At 43.0% G+C, this 19673-nt stretch overlaps 1 protein-coding gene across 2 annotated transcripts in view; it reads left to right on the top strand.

Moving 5' to 3' along the window:
• The first annotated feature begins 16840 nt into the window (after positions 1-16840).
• The window catches only part of LOC124721667 (dnaJ homolog subfamily B member 9-like), a 53593-nt gene continuing 50760 nt past the window's right edge, over positions 16841-19673 (top strand). Inside the window, exon 1 of one of the 2 annotated variants that reach the window (XM_047246742.1) lies at positions 16841-16998. Coding sequence is in view for 1 of the 2 variants with exons in the window: in XM_047246741.1 (XP_047102697.1) it covers positions 19419-19470 (52 nt within the window). In the remaining variant the exon portion in view is untranslated. Of the gene's footprint in view, positions 16999-19403; positions 19471-19673 lie in introns of those variants that run through there. The other variant, XM_047246741.1, reaches the window with a different exon arrangement.

A 19673-nucleotide genomic window follows, 5' to 3' on the forward strand; every position in this document is an offset into this window, starting at 1 on the left:
TGAAGGAGGTAGGGCGAAGTGTGGACGGTGTGGTGGGGTTGGAGGAAGGTTTCATTGAGGAGGAAGGCATCCACGCGGTGGGTCGCAAGGGTGTGCAGGAAGAGGTTTTTGTTGGCGGGAAGGGAGCAGATGTTGTTGAAAAGGATACGGCGCTGTCGCGCCATGACAGGGATTTAGACGAGGGTGTCAAGACGGGAGAAGGTGAAATGGGCATGGTTGTTGGAGTAGGTGGCGTACATTTTTAAGTGGAAAACGGAACAGGTGGCGAGGGATATCTGTTGGAGGGTGTGGGGGCGCTGAAAAGGATGAACATTCTGAAGGACGATGGTGAGGAATCTGATGATGTTCTCAGCAGTAGGGGGTGGGCGAAGGGAATTGCCGGGAGGGATGGGGGTGTCCAGAGGGCGGACAGGAACGGTGAGTTCAGGAGTGGTAGGAGGGGGTCGGGCCTTACATTTCTGGGAGTAAGTAGGATGAGGGAGGTTACAGGTATTACAGGGGGGGGGGGGGGACTGGAGATTGGGGCACTGCCGTAAGAAGCGGGCTTGTTTACAGTGCGGGCAGGTGGGGGCCTCACGGCACTCAGATGTCGTGTATGCATTATACCGCAAGCACCTCTGGTAGCGGAGGGATTGAGGAGGGGAATGGGAAGGGTCAACTTGGAAACGTTGGTAAAAAAGAAGGGCACCCTCCTTCAGGAGACGGTCTGCGAGTACGCGCTGAGCTCCGCTATTTAAAGCTGTGCTGAGGTGACATTACGCATGCGCTGCTCAGCGTGCCCATTCATAGCGGCTCCGTGCGCTGCGCCTCGCGCCCTTCACTGCGAAAGCCTGGCGTATCGGTATCAGGGCGATTTTCGTCTTTATGCAGATAACTACGTCGACTACGAAGTTTCTCTATAACAGGATTCCAAGCAGAGTTCAGCTGATAACCGTTATCTCGATTGATGAGAGTCTCGTTGTCAGAATATCTTATTTCCACAGATTCATTGATAATCGAGCTCCAAAAATTTGATGTATGGGCCAAAATTTTTGTGTCGTTGTAATTTATGGAATGGTCTGTGGAAATACAATGTTCGGGGATTGCGGACTTGGTGGGTTGGAGAAGGCGAGTATGCCGTTGGTGTTCCACAATGCGTTCCTGCACAGTTCGTGTTGTTTGCCCTATATTTGAATGCGGCAGTTCTCCCGTGGTTTTATGGAACAAATTATCGAAATATTGCTGTAGAGAAATGAGTTAAGTCCTCTGCCATATTTTTAATTTGTCACTTGAGGTGGGAGTAGTCAGAGACAGATTAAAATATGGACTTACATGGCAATTTGTGAAAAGGGAGGAAAGATAGGTGCTACAAACTACTGACCAATTTAATTACCCTCAGTTTTTTTCTAAGGTATTGGTAAGATTGATGCACAGCAAAATAGCTAAGCATCTTAGTAAATACAACATTCCCAACCATAGGTCTTTTGGTTTTCAGAAAGTGGTATGAACAGAAGATGCAATACATGCTTTTGTTGACAGTGTGTTGGAATCCATCAATAACAATATGATGACAGGCGTAATATTTTGTGACAGTTCGAAAGCTTTTGGAAGTGTTAGTCACTATACTCTCCTTCTTCTGAATAAAGTGAAACCCTAGGAATGAGTGGAATAAAAGGAAAGAGGCTTGAATCATGGAAGGAATACATAGTGGCCATGTATGTTCAAAGTGGGGTTCCATTGCCATTAGAGGCCTCCAGACTCAGTATTAGGCGTTCTCTAATATTTACAATGATTTGCCACTATGCACAGGACATGGAAAGGTCGCCATGTTTGCTGGTTGCATCACTGTATTAGTTAAAAATCCTTCAGGAAATTTGTTAAATATGGTAATAACTAAGGCATTTGCAGATCTCGTAAACAGGTTTGAAATTAATGATCTTTCAGTCAATCTAAAAAAGACAAATTATGTTCATTTCTCTTCTAATAATTATATTGTAGACGAAATAAATTTAAAAATGAGTGAGCATGCTATCTTAAAAGTTGAGTCCTGCGGGTTTTCGGGTCTACATATAGACAGCAAACCGAAGTGACAGTGCTATATTCAAGACCTGTACAAAAAACTAAGTACAGCAACTTCTGGCAGTAGGGAGATGAGCACAATAAACACAGCATAGTTTGGCTGTTTTCATACACTAATGGGCTATGGTATAATGTTCTGGGGAAATCGACCATTAGCAAAAAACTGTTGGACGTGCAGAAGCAAGCTGTAAGGGTTACGTGTGGAGTCAATACTAGACACTCATGCTGAAATCAGTTTAGAAATATTCAAATCTATACAACAGCTGCACATTATACACTGCAGCGTGAAAGAAAGTGGCATAGGCATGCGTATTCAAATACAGAGACGTGTAAACAGGCAGAATACGGCGTTGCGGTCGGCAACGCCTATATACACTCCTGGAAATTGAAATAAGAACACCGTGAATTCATTGTCCCAGGAAGGGGAAACTTTATTGACACATTCCTGGGGTCAGATACATCACATGATCACACTGACAGAACCACAGGCACATAGACACAGGCAACAGAGCATGCACAATGTCGGCACTAGTACAGTGTATATCCACCTTTCGCAGCAATGCAGGCTGCTATTCTCCCATGGAGACGATCGTAGAGATGCTGGATGTAGTCCTGTGGAACGGCTTGCCATGCCATTTCCACCTGGCGCCTCAGTTGGACCAGCGTTCGTGCTGGACGTGCAGACCGCGTGAGACGACGCTTCATCCAGTCCCAAACATGCTCAATGGGGGACAGATCCGGAGATCTTGCTGGCCAGGGTAGTTGACTTACACCTTCTAGAGCACGTTGGGTGGCACGGGATACATGCGGACGTGCATTGTCCTGTTGGAACAGCAAGTTCCCTTGCCGGTCTAGGAATGGTAGAACGATGGGTTCGATGACGGTTTGGATGTACCGTGCACTATTCAGTGTCCCCTCGACGATCACCAGTGGTGTACGGCCAGTGTAGGAGATCGCTCCCCACACCATGATGCCGGGTGTTGGCCCTGTGTGCCTCGGTCGTATGCAGTCCTGATTGTGGCGCTCACCTGCACGGCGCCAAACACGCATACGACCATCATTGGCACCAAGGCAGAAGCGACTCTCATCGCTGAAGACGACACGTCTCCATTCGTCCCTCCATTCACGCCTGTCGCGACACCACTGGAGGCGGGCTACACGATGTTGGGGCGTGAGCGGAAGACGGCCTAACGGTGTGCGGGACCGTAGCCCAGCTTCATGGAGACGGTTGCGAATGGTCCTCGCCGATACCCCAGGAGCAACAGTGTCCCTAATTTGCTGGGAAGTGGCGGTGCGGTCCCCTACGGCACTGCGTAGGATCCTACGGTCTTGGCGTGCATCCGTGCGTCGCTGCGGTCCGGTCCCAGGTCGACGGGCATGTGCACCTTCCGCCGACCACTGGCGACAACATCGATGTACTGTGGAGACCTCACGCCCCACGTGTTGAGCAATTCGGCGGTACGTCCACCCGGCCTCCCGCATGCCCACTATACGCCCTCGCTCAAAGTCCGTCAACTGCACATACGGTTCACGTCCACGCTGTCGCGGCATGCTACCAGTGTTAAAGACTGCGATGGAGCTCCGTATGCCACGGCAAACTGGCTGACACTGACGGCGGCGGTCCACAAATGCTGCACAGCTAGCGCCATTCGACGGCGAACACCGCGGTTCCTGGAGTGTCCGCTGTGCCGTGCGTGTGATCATTGCTTGTACAGCCCTCTCGCAGTGTCCGGACCAAGTATGGTGGGTCTGACACACTGGTGTCAATGTGTTCTTTTTTTCCATTTCCAGGAGTGTAGTAGACGCACAATCGATGGGACACAGTATCTCCGAGGTAGTGATGAAGTGGGGATTTTACGGTACGACCATTTCACGAGTGTACCGTGAATATCAGGAATCCGATAAAACATGAAATCTCCGACAACGCTGCGGCCGGAAAAAGATCCTGCAAGAACGGGACGAATGACGACTGAAGAGAATTATTCAACGTGACAGAAGTGCAACCCTTCCGCAAATTGCTGCAGATTTCAATGCTGAGTCATCAACATGTGTCATTGTGCGAATCATTGAACGAAACATCACCGATAAGAGATTTCGGAGCCGAAGGCCCAATCGTGTACCTTTGATGACTGCATGACACAAAGCTTTATGCTTCACTGGTCTCGTCAACACCGACTTTGGAATATTGATGACTGTAAACATGTTGTCTGGTGAGAGAAGCCTCTTTTCAAATTGTATCGAGCGAATGGACGTGTATGGGTATTTAGATAACCTCATGAATCCATGGACCTTGCACATCAGCAGGCGACTGTTCAAGCTGGTGGAGGCTCTCTAATGGTGTGAGGTGTGTGCAGTTAGAGTGATATGTGACCCATGATACTTCTAGATATGACTCTGACAGGTGACACATGTGTAAACATCCTGTCTGATATATGGTCACCATTCATGTTCTTTGTGTATCCATTCCGACGAACTTGGGCAATTCCAGAAGGACAATGCGACACTCAACATGTCCAGAATTACTATAGAGTGGCTACAGGAACACTTTTCTGAGTTTAAACACTTCCGCTAGCCACCAAACTCCCCAGACATGAACATTATTGAGCGTATCTGGGGTGCTGTGCAACGTCCTGTTCAGAGGAGATCTCCTCCCCCTCATACACTTGCGGATTTATCGACAGCCAGTACTACTTCAGGCATTAGTCGAGTCCATGCCACGTTGCGTTGTGCACTTGTGCATGCTCGTGGGGACCCTACACAATATTAAGCAACTGTACCAGTTGCTTTGGCTCTTAGATGTATTTTTTCTCGATGTGTAACTTACTCAGAACCAGTTGTTCTTACCACAATTGTAATACCCAGAGCAATCTTGATATCTACTATGATCTAAAAATAAGATCATGTTGCAGAAGGGGGACTGTGCAATGGCACGAAGATTTTCAATGTTCTCCCAGCACAAATTAAAGAGCCCTGGTTTAAAGAGAAAATGAGGCAGTTACTTTTATATGGATGTTATTATAGCATATATGAATTTCTAAGTCACAATGCACAATATCATTCCTAGTCTATGTGAAGCATATCTTAAATTAAATTTATGTGTATCTATACACCCTTAGTGAAGATGATGTGTGTGGATAGGGACTGCAACTGCTGTATTCGGATGCAGGCTGAGTTGGCATCCCTTCGCTCCCAGCTTCAGGCAGTGTTGGCTTCGGTCACACAGCTTGAGGCTGTTGCCAATGGGTATCACTGTGGGGGTCCGGATGGGGGTTTGTCAGGGATGGCCAGCTCATCCCACGCATCCCCCGATCGGACTACGACTGTGGTTGCCCGGGATACTGCCCGCATTGGGGCTGATCCCTCACCTGTGGTAGAGTGGGAGGTCGTCTCAAGGTGTGGCAGGGGGCGAAAGACATTCTGGAGGGCTGAACGGAAGGCCTCTCCAGTTTGTGTGACGAACCGGTCTCAGGCTCTGTCTCAGGCTGATACTGATCTTCGGCCTGACATGGCTGCTTGTCCTGTTCCAGAGGTTGCCCCTCAGTCTGCAAGATCCTGGCGGTCGCAGAGGGTGGGCTTACTGGTAGTTGGGAGCTCCAACGTCAGGCGCGTAATGGGGCCCCTTACGGATATGGCAGCAAGAGAGGGGAAGAAAACCAATGTGCACTCCGTGTGCATACTGGGGGGAGTCATTCCAGATGTGGAAAGGGTCCTTCTGGATGCCATGAAGGGTACAGGGTGCACCCATCTGCAGGTGGTCGCTCATGTCGGCACCAATGATGTGTATCGCTATGGATTGGAGGAAATCCTCTCTGGCTTCCGGCGGCTATCTGATTTGGTGAAGACTGCCAGTCTCGCTAGCGGGATGAAAGCAGAGCTCACCATCTGCGACGTGCCGAAATTTTTACAAAGGCACAGACGGTGTTTAGAAAGGATAGATTGCATGCAACCGGTGGTGGCGTGTTTGTCGCTGTTAGTAGTAGTTTATCCTGTAGTGAAGTAGAAGTGGATAGTTCCTGTGAATTATTATGGGTGGAGGTTACACTCAGCAACCGAGCTAGGTTAATAATTGGCTCCTTTTACCGACATCCCGACTCAGCAGCATTAGTGGCAGAACAACTGAGAGAAAATTTGGAATACATTTCACATAAATTTTCTCAGCATGCTATAGTCTGAAGGTGGAGATTTCAATTTACCAGATATAGACTGGGACACTCAGATGTTTAGGACGGATGGTAGGGACAGAGCATCGAGTGACATTATACTGAGTGCACTATCCGAAAATTACCTCGAGCAATTAAACAGAGAACTGACTCGTGGAGATAACATCTTGGACCTACTGATAACAAACAGACCCGACTCTATAAGTGCAGAACAGGGAATCAGTGATCATAAGGCCGTTGCAGCATCCCTGAATACGGAAGTTAATAGGAATCTAAAAAAAAGGGGAGGAAGGTTTATCTGTTTAGCAAGAGTAATAGAAGCCAGATTTCAGACTACCTAACAGATCAAAACGAAAATTTCTGTTCCGACACTGACAATGTTGAGTGTTTATGGAAAAAGTTCAAGGCAATCGTAAAATGTGTTTTAGACAGGTACGTGCCGAGTAAAACTGTGAGGGACGGGAAAAACCCACCGTGGTTCAATAACAAAGTTAGGAAACTACTGCACCGACTTTACAGAAAATCCTAGGAAGTTCTGGTCTTACGTTAAATCAGTAAGTGGCTCGAAACAGCATATCCAGACACTCCGGGATGATGATGGCATTGAAACAGAGGATGACACGCGTAAAGCTGAAATACTAAACACCTTTTTCCAAAGCTGTTTCACGGAGGAAGACCGCACTGCAGTTCCTTCTCTAAATCCTCGCACAAACGAAAAAATGGCTGACATCGAAATAAGTGTCCAAGGAATAGAAAAGCAACTGGAATCACGCAACAGAGGAAAGTCCACTGGACCTGACGGGATACCAATTCGATTCTACACAGAGTACGCGAAAGAACTTGCCCCCCTTCCAACCGCCGTGTTCCACAAGTCTCTAGAGGAACGGAAGGTTCCAAATGATTGGAAAAGAGCACAGGTAGTCCCAGTCTTCAAGAAGGGTCGTCGAGCAGATGCGCAAAACTATAGACCTATATCTCTGACATCGATCTGTTGTAGAATTTTAGAACATGTTTTTTGCTCGAGTATCATGTCGTTTTTGGAAACCCAGAATCTACTCTGTAGGAATCAACATGGATTCCGGAAACAGCGATCGTGTGAGACGCAACTCGCTTTATTTGTTCATGAGACCCTGTATTAGGTACAGGCTCCCAGGTAGAGGCTATTTTCCTTGACTTCCGGAAGGCGTTCGATACAGTTCCGCACTGTCGCCTGATAAACAAAGTAAGAGCCTACGGAATATCAGACCAGCTGTGTGGCTGGATTGAAGAGTTTTTAGCAAACAGAACACAGCATGTTGTTATCAATGGAGAGACGTCTACAGACGTTAAAGTAACTTCTGGCGTGCCACAGGGGAGTGTTATGGGACCATTGCTTTTCACAATATATATATATAAATGACCTAGTAGATAGTGTCGGAAGTTCCATGCGGCTTTTCGCGGATGATGCTGTAGTATACAGAGAAGTTGCAGCATTAGAAAATTGTAGCGAAATGCAGGAAGATCTGCAACGGATAGGCACTTGGTGCAGGGAGTGGCAACTGACCCTTAACATAGACAAATGTAATGTATTGCGAATACATAGAAAGAAGGATCCTTTATTGTATGATTATATGGTAGCGGAACAAACACTGGTAGCAGTTCCTTCTGTAAAATATCTGGGAGTATGCGTACGGAACGATTTGAAGTGGAATGATAATATAAAATTAATTGTTGGTAAGGCGGGTACCAGGATGAGATTCATTGGGAGAGTCCTTAGAAAATGTAGTCCATCAACAAAGGAGGTGGCTTACAAAACAGTCGTTCGACCTATACTTGAGTATTGTTCATCGCCGGCCGATTTGGCCGCGCGGTTCTGGCGCTGCAGTCTGGAACCGCGAGACCGCTACGGTCGCAGGTTCAAATCCTGCCTCGGGCATGGATGTGTGTGATGTCCTTAGGTTAGTTAGGTTTAACTAGTTCTAAGTTCTAGGGGACTAATGACCTCAGCAGTTGAGTCCCATAGTGCTCAGAGCCATTTGAACCATTATTGTTCATCAGTGTGGGATCCGTACCAGATCGGGTTGACGGAGGAGATAGAGAAGATCCAAAGAAGAGCGACGCGTTTCGTCACAGGTTATTTGGTAAGCGTGATAGCGTTACGGAGATGTTTAGCAGACTCTGCAAGAGAGGCGCTCTGCATCACGGTGTAGCTTGCTCGCCAGGTTTCGAGAGGGTGCGTTTCTGGATGAAGTATCGAATATATTGCTTCCCGCTACTCATACCTCCCTAGGAGATCACGAATGTAAAATTAGAGAGATTCGAGCGCGCATGGAGGCTTTCAGACAGTCGTTCTTCCCGCGAACCATGCGCGACTGGAACAGAAAAGGGAGGTAATGACAGTGGCACGTAAAGTGCCCTCCGCCACACACCGTTGGTTGGCTTGCGGAGTATAAATGTAGATGTAGATGTAGAAGAAATGACAGAACAGGATGTACTTGTCAGTGTATCCGAGATGCTGAATCAGGGCGTAATTGCCCCATTAGGTGATTGGGAGTTTTGATTTTGCGGCTGATAATAGAAGGAAGACTGAAGAAAAATGAAGACACGTTTATTGGATTCATCGACCTGGAAAAAGCGTTCAACAGTGTAATGTGGTACAAAATGTTCGACATTGTGGAAAAAATAGGGGTAAGCTATAGGGAAAGACGAGTAATATACAAAATATACAAGTACTAAGAAGGATCAATAAGACCAAGAACGAAGTGTTCTGGTTAAAAAGGGTGTAAGACAGGGATGTAGTCTTTCTCCCCTAACTAGCCAATCTATATATCAACGAAACAATGAAGGAAACAGAACAAAGTTTCAAGAGTGTGACTAAAATTCAAGGTGAAAGGATATCAGTGATAAGATTTGCTAATGACACTCCTATCCACAGTGAAAGTGAAGAAGCATTACAGGATCTGTTGAATGGAATGAGCAGTTTAGTGTGTACAGAATATGGTTGGAGAGTAAATAGAAGAAAGACGAAAGTAAGGAGTATATGAAGTTAAGGAATTCTGCTGCCTAGGCATCAAAGTAAACGAAGATGAGTGGAGCGAGGAGAACATAAAAAACAGACTGGTGGAAAGGGCATCCTGGACAAGAGAAGTCTGCTAGTATCAAACAAGGCCTTAATTTGAGGAAGAAGTTTCTGAGAATCTACATTAGGAACACAACACTGTATGGTAGTGAAACATGGACTGAGGAAAATCCGGAACAGAAGAGAACTGAATCATTTGAGATGTGGTGCTGCGGAAGAATGTTGAAAATTGGCTAGACTGATGAGGAAAAGAATGAGGTGGTTCTCTGTAGAATCGGCGAGGAAAGTTATATATGGAAAACACTGACAAGAAGAAGGGACAGGATGACAGGACAACTGTTAAGGCATCGGGGAATAACCTCTATGGTACTAGTGCAAGCTGTAAAGAGCAAAAACTGTATGGGAAGACAGAGATTCGAATACATCCAACAAATAATTCAGGATGTAGGGTGCAAGCGCTACCATGAGATGAAGAAGTTAACGCAGAAGAGGTATTTGTCACGGGCTGCATCAGACCAATCAGAAGCCTGATGGCTCAAAAAAAAAAATTACACAGGAAGATAATGCCAATTTGGCCCGCAACAGAGAAAGTGAGAGAGCTGTTATAGTTCCATTCTTTTATCTTGGCGGCTCGCGAATGCCCGCCCAGACGCGGGAGATTGCTGGGTTGACAGTTGCACGCACCAAGGGAAGGAGTGCCATAGTATAGTATAGTTCGCAAAGTTCCGTTTAGGGGGGAGTGTGCAGTTTATGAAGTAAAGCCACCACCGCCGCATTAACCCTTTCGCTGCTACAGAAACGTGCTCCCCGCATTTTGTCATCACTGCACTGCTCGTCTGTGGAGACACACGGTGTTCCGACTGCTTTGACACACTTATCATTCGATTTCACAAAAACTATTCGGCCCAAAAATTTGATTTTTACACATCTTCTTGACTGATACCTTCCCCCCTTAAATAACTTAATTTTGTTTCGATGTTCAACGCAGTTATTGTGCAGCATTAAATGTAGTAAACCATTGCACGAAATTTTGGAGTTTGCAGAGGTAAAAGTCCATAGCGTAAACTTTCCATATGGTCGATTTTAGTTGCCACTATAAATTTAAAAAAATTACATTCAAATGAATAAAATTCATGAAGTAAGACACTTCGATATTGTTTTTAAATAAACAAAATATTAAGCACCGGAGAAGGTTTGAATTCAGAACCTTTGACTTAGCACCCTTACACCCTAACCATAATGCTAACACAGCTCGTCAATTAACAGACCTCGTGGAGGAGTTTAACATATCACGCAAAATACTGACAAACACTGTTGGTATGACTATGAATTACTCACGTTTCGTCGAAGTACAATAGGGAATAAACAATTACCGCTGTTCTTTATATGTGAAATAGCGGTTAGTGGGAATGATACATACACCTTTCCTTGCTATCGCCTGAATTAGGAGGCTTATTGCTTGTTTGGTTTAATTAATTAAAAGAATATGAAGCAACTGGTATAAAGAATTATTTTTCCAAACTTTCTATAAAATAAAGTCTGCTATCAATACATTGCTTTTGTTCAATTACTTTATTAATGATTGAACGTTTCTAAAACTGAAGACACTTGTCCGTGCTCTGCACTGCAGTCGAGCTCTGGCAACGTCGTTCGTTCTCTGTTCATTGGCTGACTGTGTTTTGTGACGTCAGATCCGCAGAACGAACCTAAACTCGGCCGTCGTCGTAAATGACGCGCACTTTAGTCATGATGGTCGGTCACCCACCTCATATCTGGAGCAAGTCATCGAGGGAGCACCTTTGACGTCAACCGACCAGCCGCGGCAGGTATAGGCAGGGCACCTGGTACAATGGGCCGTATGAATAAAACGAAGAATGTACTTTATGCTCGTAATTTCGGAATATATTCTCGGGCTTGCACGAATAAAGAGAGTTTTCGATTGAGAATGTTCTCAGCTTGAGTAAAACGGTGAGAGAAGTGCTCCACGTGAAGAACGTTCTCCGATTTCATATGAATAAAATAGGGAAGTTTCTCACAAGAGGAGAACGTTCTCCATTTTTTGAAGTGAGCTCTGTAGCAGACTTCGACCTGAGTAAGTTCTGTTGGGTTACGTTTTACAGAGTTTTTTTGTAGTAAAAATGGCAGAATTTATGTTGCTCTGAAGCCAAAAAAGGTATACGTTGCTCCAGACAAATACTGAAGAGAGAAAACTGCAGTAGTTTGTGCCCATACAAGTTTAGCAATGAAAACATTATTTAACTGCCGAATAACATCCTGAAAATCACGACAGAAGAGGGGACATCCTTCCAAACAAATCGAAAATGAAAACACTTTTGCGCTGTTTAGCAGACTCAGTTTTTGAGACTGGTGTGGGAGAAGACTTACATATACATCAGAAAACTGTGTCACATTTTCAGATGTTCTTCATCGTGTTATCTAAAGAGCACCCTTGCGGATCTGGTTTGACAGAAACTTAAATGGCAATCAAGATATCAGTTTCCACGTCCGGTGGGGGCCCTCAATTGTACGCACATACCAAATCATGAAATCTTCTGTACATGGAAACGAATATATTAACCGAAAGGATTTATCTAGCATCAATGTGCAGGTGCCATGTGATTAGAGTGAAATGTTCACTATGTAGTGTAGTGTCAATGCTTCAGGGCCTCGGTCTGTACATGACGCTAGGACGTGAAGGAACTGTGATGTACGCCAGACACTAAGCGAGAACCGTTGTAATGGCATAATTTTAGGAGGCGAGGGGTGTGGCATTGCTCCAAGTTTAATGACGCCATTACAGAATCTGCAGACGGCTGATGTCAGGACCTACAACAGACTTCAGCATGGCGGATAGAAGCTGTTTCGGAAAATTCAGTGGAGGAGATGACTTTTATAAAATGCATGCAGTGACAGTGACAGCGAGACTCAAGTAAATTATATTGCCGTATTTTTATTCATTTTTATTTATATAAAATTGAGAACTTACTAAGAGAATGTCCACTTACTTTGCGAATCTCCTCTGGGGAATGTTCTCCTTTTTGTTCATACGACCCTGTGGATGGTATGAATAAAAAGAGAATGTACTTTACTCTCGAACTTTCAGAGAACATTCCCAGGATTGCATGAATGAAGTGAGTCAGAGAATATACTCCACGTGAGAATGTTCTCAGCTTAAGTAAAAGGGTGGAGGAAGCTGCTCAACACGGAGAACATTCTCCAATTTTGTATGAATAAAACTAGAGAAGTTTCCCAATGTGATAGAACATTCTCTGTCTTTGGAGTGAGCTCTGCAGCGTATTTCGTGCTGAGTAAGTTCTGCTGGGATTAAGTTTTACCGATTTTTTTACTAAAAATGGCAGTGTTGATCTTGCTCGGAAGGCAAAAAAAAAAAAAGTAAACGTAGCCCTAATAAATACTGAAAGAAAAGAGGGCGACATTTCAAATGAAGCAAAAATGAAAAAAATTTTGTGCTATTTAGCAGACTCAGGTTTTCAGACTGGTGTAGGAAAAGACATAGGTATACACCAGACAACAGTGTTACTAATGTTTTCAGATGTTCATCATCATGTTTTCTCACAGCATAAATCTCATATTTTGCTGTGTTAAAATAAGTAGGCAGATCAGAAAAATTAATAACGGGTTTATGACAAACCTATCGGTCCGTCTCTTGTAACAAAACTGCACTGGCGACCGCTTAAGTACTTGACGCGCGAGTGGACCATTATGCGTCACACTTAACCAAAATTATCACGTGTTAGAAAACCCTGTCAGAGTTAGGTTGGATTAAGACGTGAAGTGATCTTAAGATTTCGTTAAGAAAACGTGTTCACCTAACTTCAGTAACAGAAATGTTTCCCGCATATCGAAAATTCGGTAACATAATCAGATTCATTTTCGTAAACAGTCCGTAATCGTCTTAGTAATTTGTTGCTACACATAAAACTAAAGTCGAAAGATAGTGCAATTCTTCCAGAACACACTGATGCCAGTTCCATACTTGTACATTAAAGAGATTGCCTGTTTGTGCAAGTTGAACGAAATGTATGATTATGCGCGTGTTCTGTGCAGGACGCAGTACACAACACATACCGAGAACTATCTCAAGGAGGAAGGGAGGTACAGAGAAAGAACGCGCTTGTCAGAGAATATGCTTCGAATTTTTTATTCATATGAAGTTGACAACTTCCTCAGAGAATGTTCTTTTGCGCTGAGAATGTTCTCTTTTTTATTCATATGATCCAGTGTTTTGCAGGGAAGAAGGGGCTTGCATCCATTTTCGACTTCAATGCTTTCTAATCGCTCGTAATATAGAAATTCAAGGCTCTGAATGTGGGTGTGCACGAACAGAATACGAGAATTAAAAATAAGTTAGAACGACAGAGAGCAAGCCATGACAGTCAAACTGCTAGATTAGAAGCTGTCATCGAGGAAAGTTGACATACCACAGAAAACATTAGGTAAAAAGTAACTGCAATTAAGACGGGCTTGGAGTTGGTCAATCAACAGGGAGAGGAAATCGATGAGAAAGTGGCGGAGGTGACACGAAATCAGTTTGAATTAAGCAACTGACTTGGAAATCGAATTCAATGATTTAGGATCACGATCTGATATAGTTTCAGTTGACCCTGAAAAAGTACGAGAAGTTCTCTCGGAAGGAAATAAAGAGTAGACAGAGCGTTTGCCTGCAAGAGCCACGGCATGATCGTATCCTGCAACAGCGAGGCGAGGAACTGAGCAAGGTCGTGGATTCACTACAGATCCTCACGGCATCGGTTGAGCAGTTGTCGCTTAAGACTGAGGTGGACTTGACTCGAACTCTCGCAAGTAAGAGCAAAGTAGTACAGTCATTACTCAGATTTAAACAGAACCAAACCGAACTAAATTCCAGAGAGCGATTACGAACTACGTATCATAGCAGTGCATGGGGGGCAACGTCGGGTAAGGAGATAAACATGAACTGTGGAAATAATGACGAGCGTAAAAGAAGGCAAGGTTAATCCCAGGAGTTAAGTGAATTAGGAGAAGTGTTATATTGAATACGTGACGTGCCAGGGTGTGAAAAGACAAACGAGATTGTATTAACATGCAAGTTTGATGAGAAGGAAAATAGAATGCACTTCGTTACGATACAGAAGTATAGTCTCTTTCTAGACCCCACCATTGATCAACATAAGCGTATGTGTACCCTTGGAACAAGGATTGAAATGATGTTATGTCATACATGTTCCTGCCTACAATGATTGTTACTCTCTCCAATTAGACTGCAAATTTATTTAGACATATTCTAATGGGGGGGGGGGGTCATGAGGTGTGAGCAAGTACTGATTCTGCTTCGCTATCTGCTTGAAACAAAGAATGAGACTTCAATAACAGGAATCACCATATGTCTCCATAACCAGAATACTAAGCTTAAGTTATTTGTATGTTTGGTTCAAAATTTAGCTAAAACGTCATTCCTACAGTCCCATTAGGTTTCACATTCTCACATTAGTGTGCTGACACAAGTAGTATGACAGGGCGGTTTCCAGGACATTTTTATCTAATTTTCGATCTTCACTCACGACCAGTGATAAGATATCAACTTAATTAATTGCTCTCTTGCATAATTGGGCTTTGTCTGTCTCTGGACCCTCTGTGTCGCTCCCTCCCCCACTCCCCTTTCCTAGTGTCTTTTTTTTTGGGGGGGGGGGCGGTCCAATAGCGTTTGAGTGTCGACACCTTTCGGCCAATGGGCTCCCGAGACCGGGGACTACGTGTGGAGTAGCATTTCATATTATCAAATGCCTGAGCAGCGCCAGCGCCAATAGTCCGCCAGCAGCATCATCAGCGGCAGGAAGCGGCCAGTGTGTGTCAGCAAAAAATATTGGTATTTGCCAAATATTGATATTGTGACAAATATATTGTCACTATTATAATTGTTTATTTCATCACCTGTACATCGTGTGTTAGGATGAGGAGAGGCTCGTGTAGAGCAAGGAGGAATTCGACCAGGCCGTTTGTTGAAAAAGTCAAGCACAAAAATGTGATCACAGCTCTTTACATCGAGAATGGAAGGACATGATAGTGGCGGAGTGTAAGACCGCAGGCAGGCAAATTATTGTTCTGCAAATAATGGACATGCAGCAGAATGCCAAGAAGCTGCATTACGTTACCGACACACTGTGATGCACATGTTGAATTTGCAGACCCATCTCATTTACCGACCAAATATTAGAATCCATGAACAGAAGGATGTCTCTTATTGGAATTTTGTGGTCTAACTAAGGTCTTACACCGTGTCAATCATCAGATTGTTTCATGAAGGGCACAGTTTTATGGGTTAAGTGGGCAAGCTATGATGTCGATTCGCTCCTTTCTGACTGGCAGGAAGCAGACATCATGAAAGGAATACCTTTCTCACGTACATGGGACTCCGCCAACTGTGCATAATCCCATCCTGTACCTCACCTTTATTAATTACCTCTAGTGTCAATGTTTACCTGTTTTGATACTTATTTTATGCTTTTTTCTGCTGTAAAGATCACTATGATTAACAAAGTAGCCACTGTAGCGCTGGTTAAATGTTAAAAAAAAATACCTCTTGGCGCATCAATCTCATTGAAGAGTTCTAGTTACTGTTTTTTGAAGTATTAGATATTAGGTGTAGACCGTATTACCTTGTCCAAAGTTGTCGTAACCAAGGCTCGTACTGGTTGCTAACAATTATTACCACTCCAGTCTCTTTTTCTGCCTTTTTAAGATATCAGTTCTTCGGCAAAGGACATTTTGGCTGACTTGTTCGAGAACATCTCATTCAGCGTATTCTGCACCTCAGAAAAGCCTAATGACTGATAAGATAGATGGCTGGGTGTAGTTTATTCATAAAATATTCTGTTTTTCTGCACTGTTTCCTTCGATGGGTCTGATATTCCCCTTCTTCAACTTGAATGCAAACGGCATATATCACTCACGACAACACTTCTCATTTCTAACATCTAACCAAAAGCATACAAGCTTGTAGTTACAGGGTATTGTGCCTATAGTATTAAGTCACATTAAAGTAAATACGAAAAACTAAATATACAAATATCTCAACATGTTACAGTTCCAACAAATATGCGGGTGGTGTGTGGAAATTCCTATTCTGTCATGTGGGCAGGAAACTGATCTTTACAAAAGCCGACAGCCACTCAGTGCGACATTCATGTAAATGAGAAATAATTATATGAATTATTATGATAACATTCTTTAAAACTAATTTCCAGTAACTGACGGAAAAACACCAAAAAAATGATACTGTTCCGAAACTCGGGAGGGAAAAGGGGAGATGGTACTGGGTTAAAACCGTGTATGAGACCTTGAAACGTGCTCGAATAGTTCAAGTGAAGGAACGCTCTTTACCAGGTGCAAGTATCCGTGTTGGAAACCTTGTGCGCTAAATAGTTTCAGCCTACCGATAAGTTCATGTGAAACATAACACTTCAAAAGTACCGCGTACCTGGCGAGCATGCGCATTGCAATCCACATGCTGCAGAAGTATCTTCAGCTGACCTTTGTTGCTGATGAAGAGCGATTTGATTGGTCCACAACACCCAGCCGCTATTGGTCGCCTGAGGTATACTCGGATTAAACTATTGCATCATATGCGTATCTGAAGGTTATTAAAATCGAATGCTGTCCCACAGTTCAGTACGTGCTGTCGCGACGAATATACTATGTGAAAGTGACAGTCGGAGAAAGTAGGTAAGTTAAGTAACGTTTTACGTGAAGCAGTGTATTCTTGTTGTACTATAATGACATCGTAATCCGTCTCTAGATTTTATTTAACGTGGAATTATTCGCAGCAAATAAAGGAGAACGGGAAACACCTCCGTGAGTACTGTTGCGTGGTGACAATAATAGTAGTGTATAAATTTGTAACACGCTCGATGACATGTAATTAGGAATAAATTGTATCAGACGTACTTCTGAGGCAGCTGACGGTACGTCAAAAAAATAAATAAACTGCAATGCGTGTTTTGATCGAAGTGACAGCTTGTACTTGCAGCATTAGTAGGTGTAGTATAAGCTGTACTAAGACAGGAAGAACGTGCCCTCTAAAAATATAAATCGGGTTATTTCTTTCTGTCAACAGCAAGTGCTAGTGTCACATCATCGTTTCTTACGAAAAATGATTGTTACGAGTTTCATTAAATCTCATCACCCGTTGTATATACAAAGACAAATTAGTATCAAATATACTCTCCTGGAAGTTTAGCGAACAGTTTAATTGATTTTGTGTAACTGTTTAACTTCATTTTGTGTGAACGTTAACGTCATCCCCTTTCAAAGGTAATGTCATGGTATCTATTGATTTTTTTTGTAACATAGTTCAGTTATTTTTCTATAACATTAGCCATTTGGTTGGACTGGTGCAATCCTCCCCCACCTCCTCTGTGGTGTCATTTTGATTTCGTTATACATTTTAAACTGCATTGTTAAATACAAAGTATCAGTCATTTCAGTGTTTACATAAGCCACGATGTCATCCATCCTTGTTTCCTCTAATGCCTTCAAATTGAGAACGACTCCGGGCAACTTTCTGATACATGGGTTACAATGTCACAAAGACTGAGACAGTTCCTTACATACACATTGTTTTACTCAGTAGTCCATCCGAGCTTGTTATCTGTCAACAGAGTGTGATAAATAACTAATATCCACTGTCTTGTCATATTGTTAGTCTCAATAAATGACTCCCTTGATTTAATGCCATTGTTGGTCACTAAAGCATCTGTCAGTCCACAAAATTTGTTTGTATGGCATTCTTTTAATTTATATGTATTGATTATGTGATTCATCTACTACCTTGACATAGTGAGTCACATCATTTTGATCTCCAAACTATTTCCATAACTTGTTGCAGCAAATGCCGTTTGAAGGTTTAATTCACATTATTGTTTAGATAGGGTATCATTATGAAAAAAATGCCAACTCAGAAGTTTTTGAGTAACAGAAAAATAATATATATATATCTCTGTCCCCACTGAATTTAAGAAAAATTGATGTTTCTCATTGGCTCCTGTTATCTCAAATGCATATAGGTGGTCTGAAGTGCTCTGTAAGTGTATGCAGACTTTTCCTCTTTCATCGAATTTGCTCTTCTCTTGTACTTTTTGATGTTATAAATGTATTCAGGATGTCATTTTAATTTTGAAGAACTCTCCTGCTTTGTATACTGTATTTATTTCATTATTGCAAGGTGAAGCTGTTATTTTTCCCATGTGTTGCATCATTTTTGTGGTTAGTGATATCTTTCTAATACATTCTGTAATTTGGCTGTTGTTTTTCAACTCTGTCAGTTTGTCGATGGTCCCTACTAATTTTCTTATAAATGAATAGTGTTACTAATTACAATGCACACTTTTTCAGGTAATCTGGTTTACGAAGTTCTTGGAATCCAAAGCGGTCTTTGGTACCCAAACTTTTCATTTATTTTGTGACCAGTTTCGAACTGTTAAATCATCAGATGTGTCTACAAAAGGCAAAAAGAATGTGCAAACTTATCAATGAAAGCATTACAGTAGGATGTAACAGTAATGGCAGTAGTGCTAACATAGATCACCTCAGATGCAGCTTTACTAGTTTAGGAAGTTGGGTATGTTGGCTTTTAGCTGCTCTACAAATCATGTATGTTAACACTTCTACCAGTACCGGTACTGTTTTATACCGTCATAATGATCTGGTTGGTATGGTTTCCACATTCTTTTGCTATTTCCTAGACATGTCTGATGATCATCTGACAGATTGAAATCAGTCATAAAATAAAAGAATAATTTTGCAGTTAGACTGTTTTGCATTCCACAAGATCTTAAAGAGTGGGTCACTTTATACATCAATGGATTGTCACACTTCATTATTAATTTGGTTTTCGTCCTTTTTTTTTTATCTTAGGCATGTTCAGAATGCCAAAGGTTGACTTGAAAAATTGAAGAGAGATAAATTGTTTTTGTTACTATGTGAATTGTAGGTTTACAGATGCAATACAGGAAGTAGTGGTAGATCACACAATTATGAGAAAAGGTGTGGCAACACAAAACTCATGATTTTCATTTTATAGGGGGGGGGGGGGGGGGGGCAGAAGCAGAAGCAGCAGCTCTGGTGGGAGATAGACTGATGGGTTAATGGAACACCCAAACTTAACTTCTCACCTTTACTGGATATACTTTGCGTTCTGTAAGTCTCACCTTGACTTGTCATGTATTTGTAAAACTGATAGGCCTAGTACTTTTATTGTTAAATATATTTTACATCATTAGGTATTCTGAGGAAAAAAAGTCACATCACATATGAATAAATAAAGAAATAAGTAAACAGTAGAGCTTTGATGTTTAAGGGCCTCATTTTTCTTCTTCTGGTATGTGACAGAAAGTACACAA

Source organism: Schistocerca piceifrons, chromosome X (genome assembly GCF_021461385.2).
Source record: "Schistocerca piceifrons isolate TAMUIC-IGC-003096 chromosome X, iqSchPice1.1, whole genome shotgun sequence".
Lineage (NCBI taxonomy): Eukaryota > Metazoa > Arthropoda > Insecta > Orthoptera > Acrididae > Schistocerca > Schistocerca piceifrons.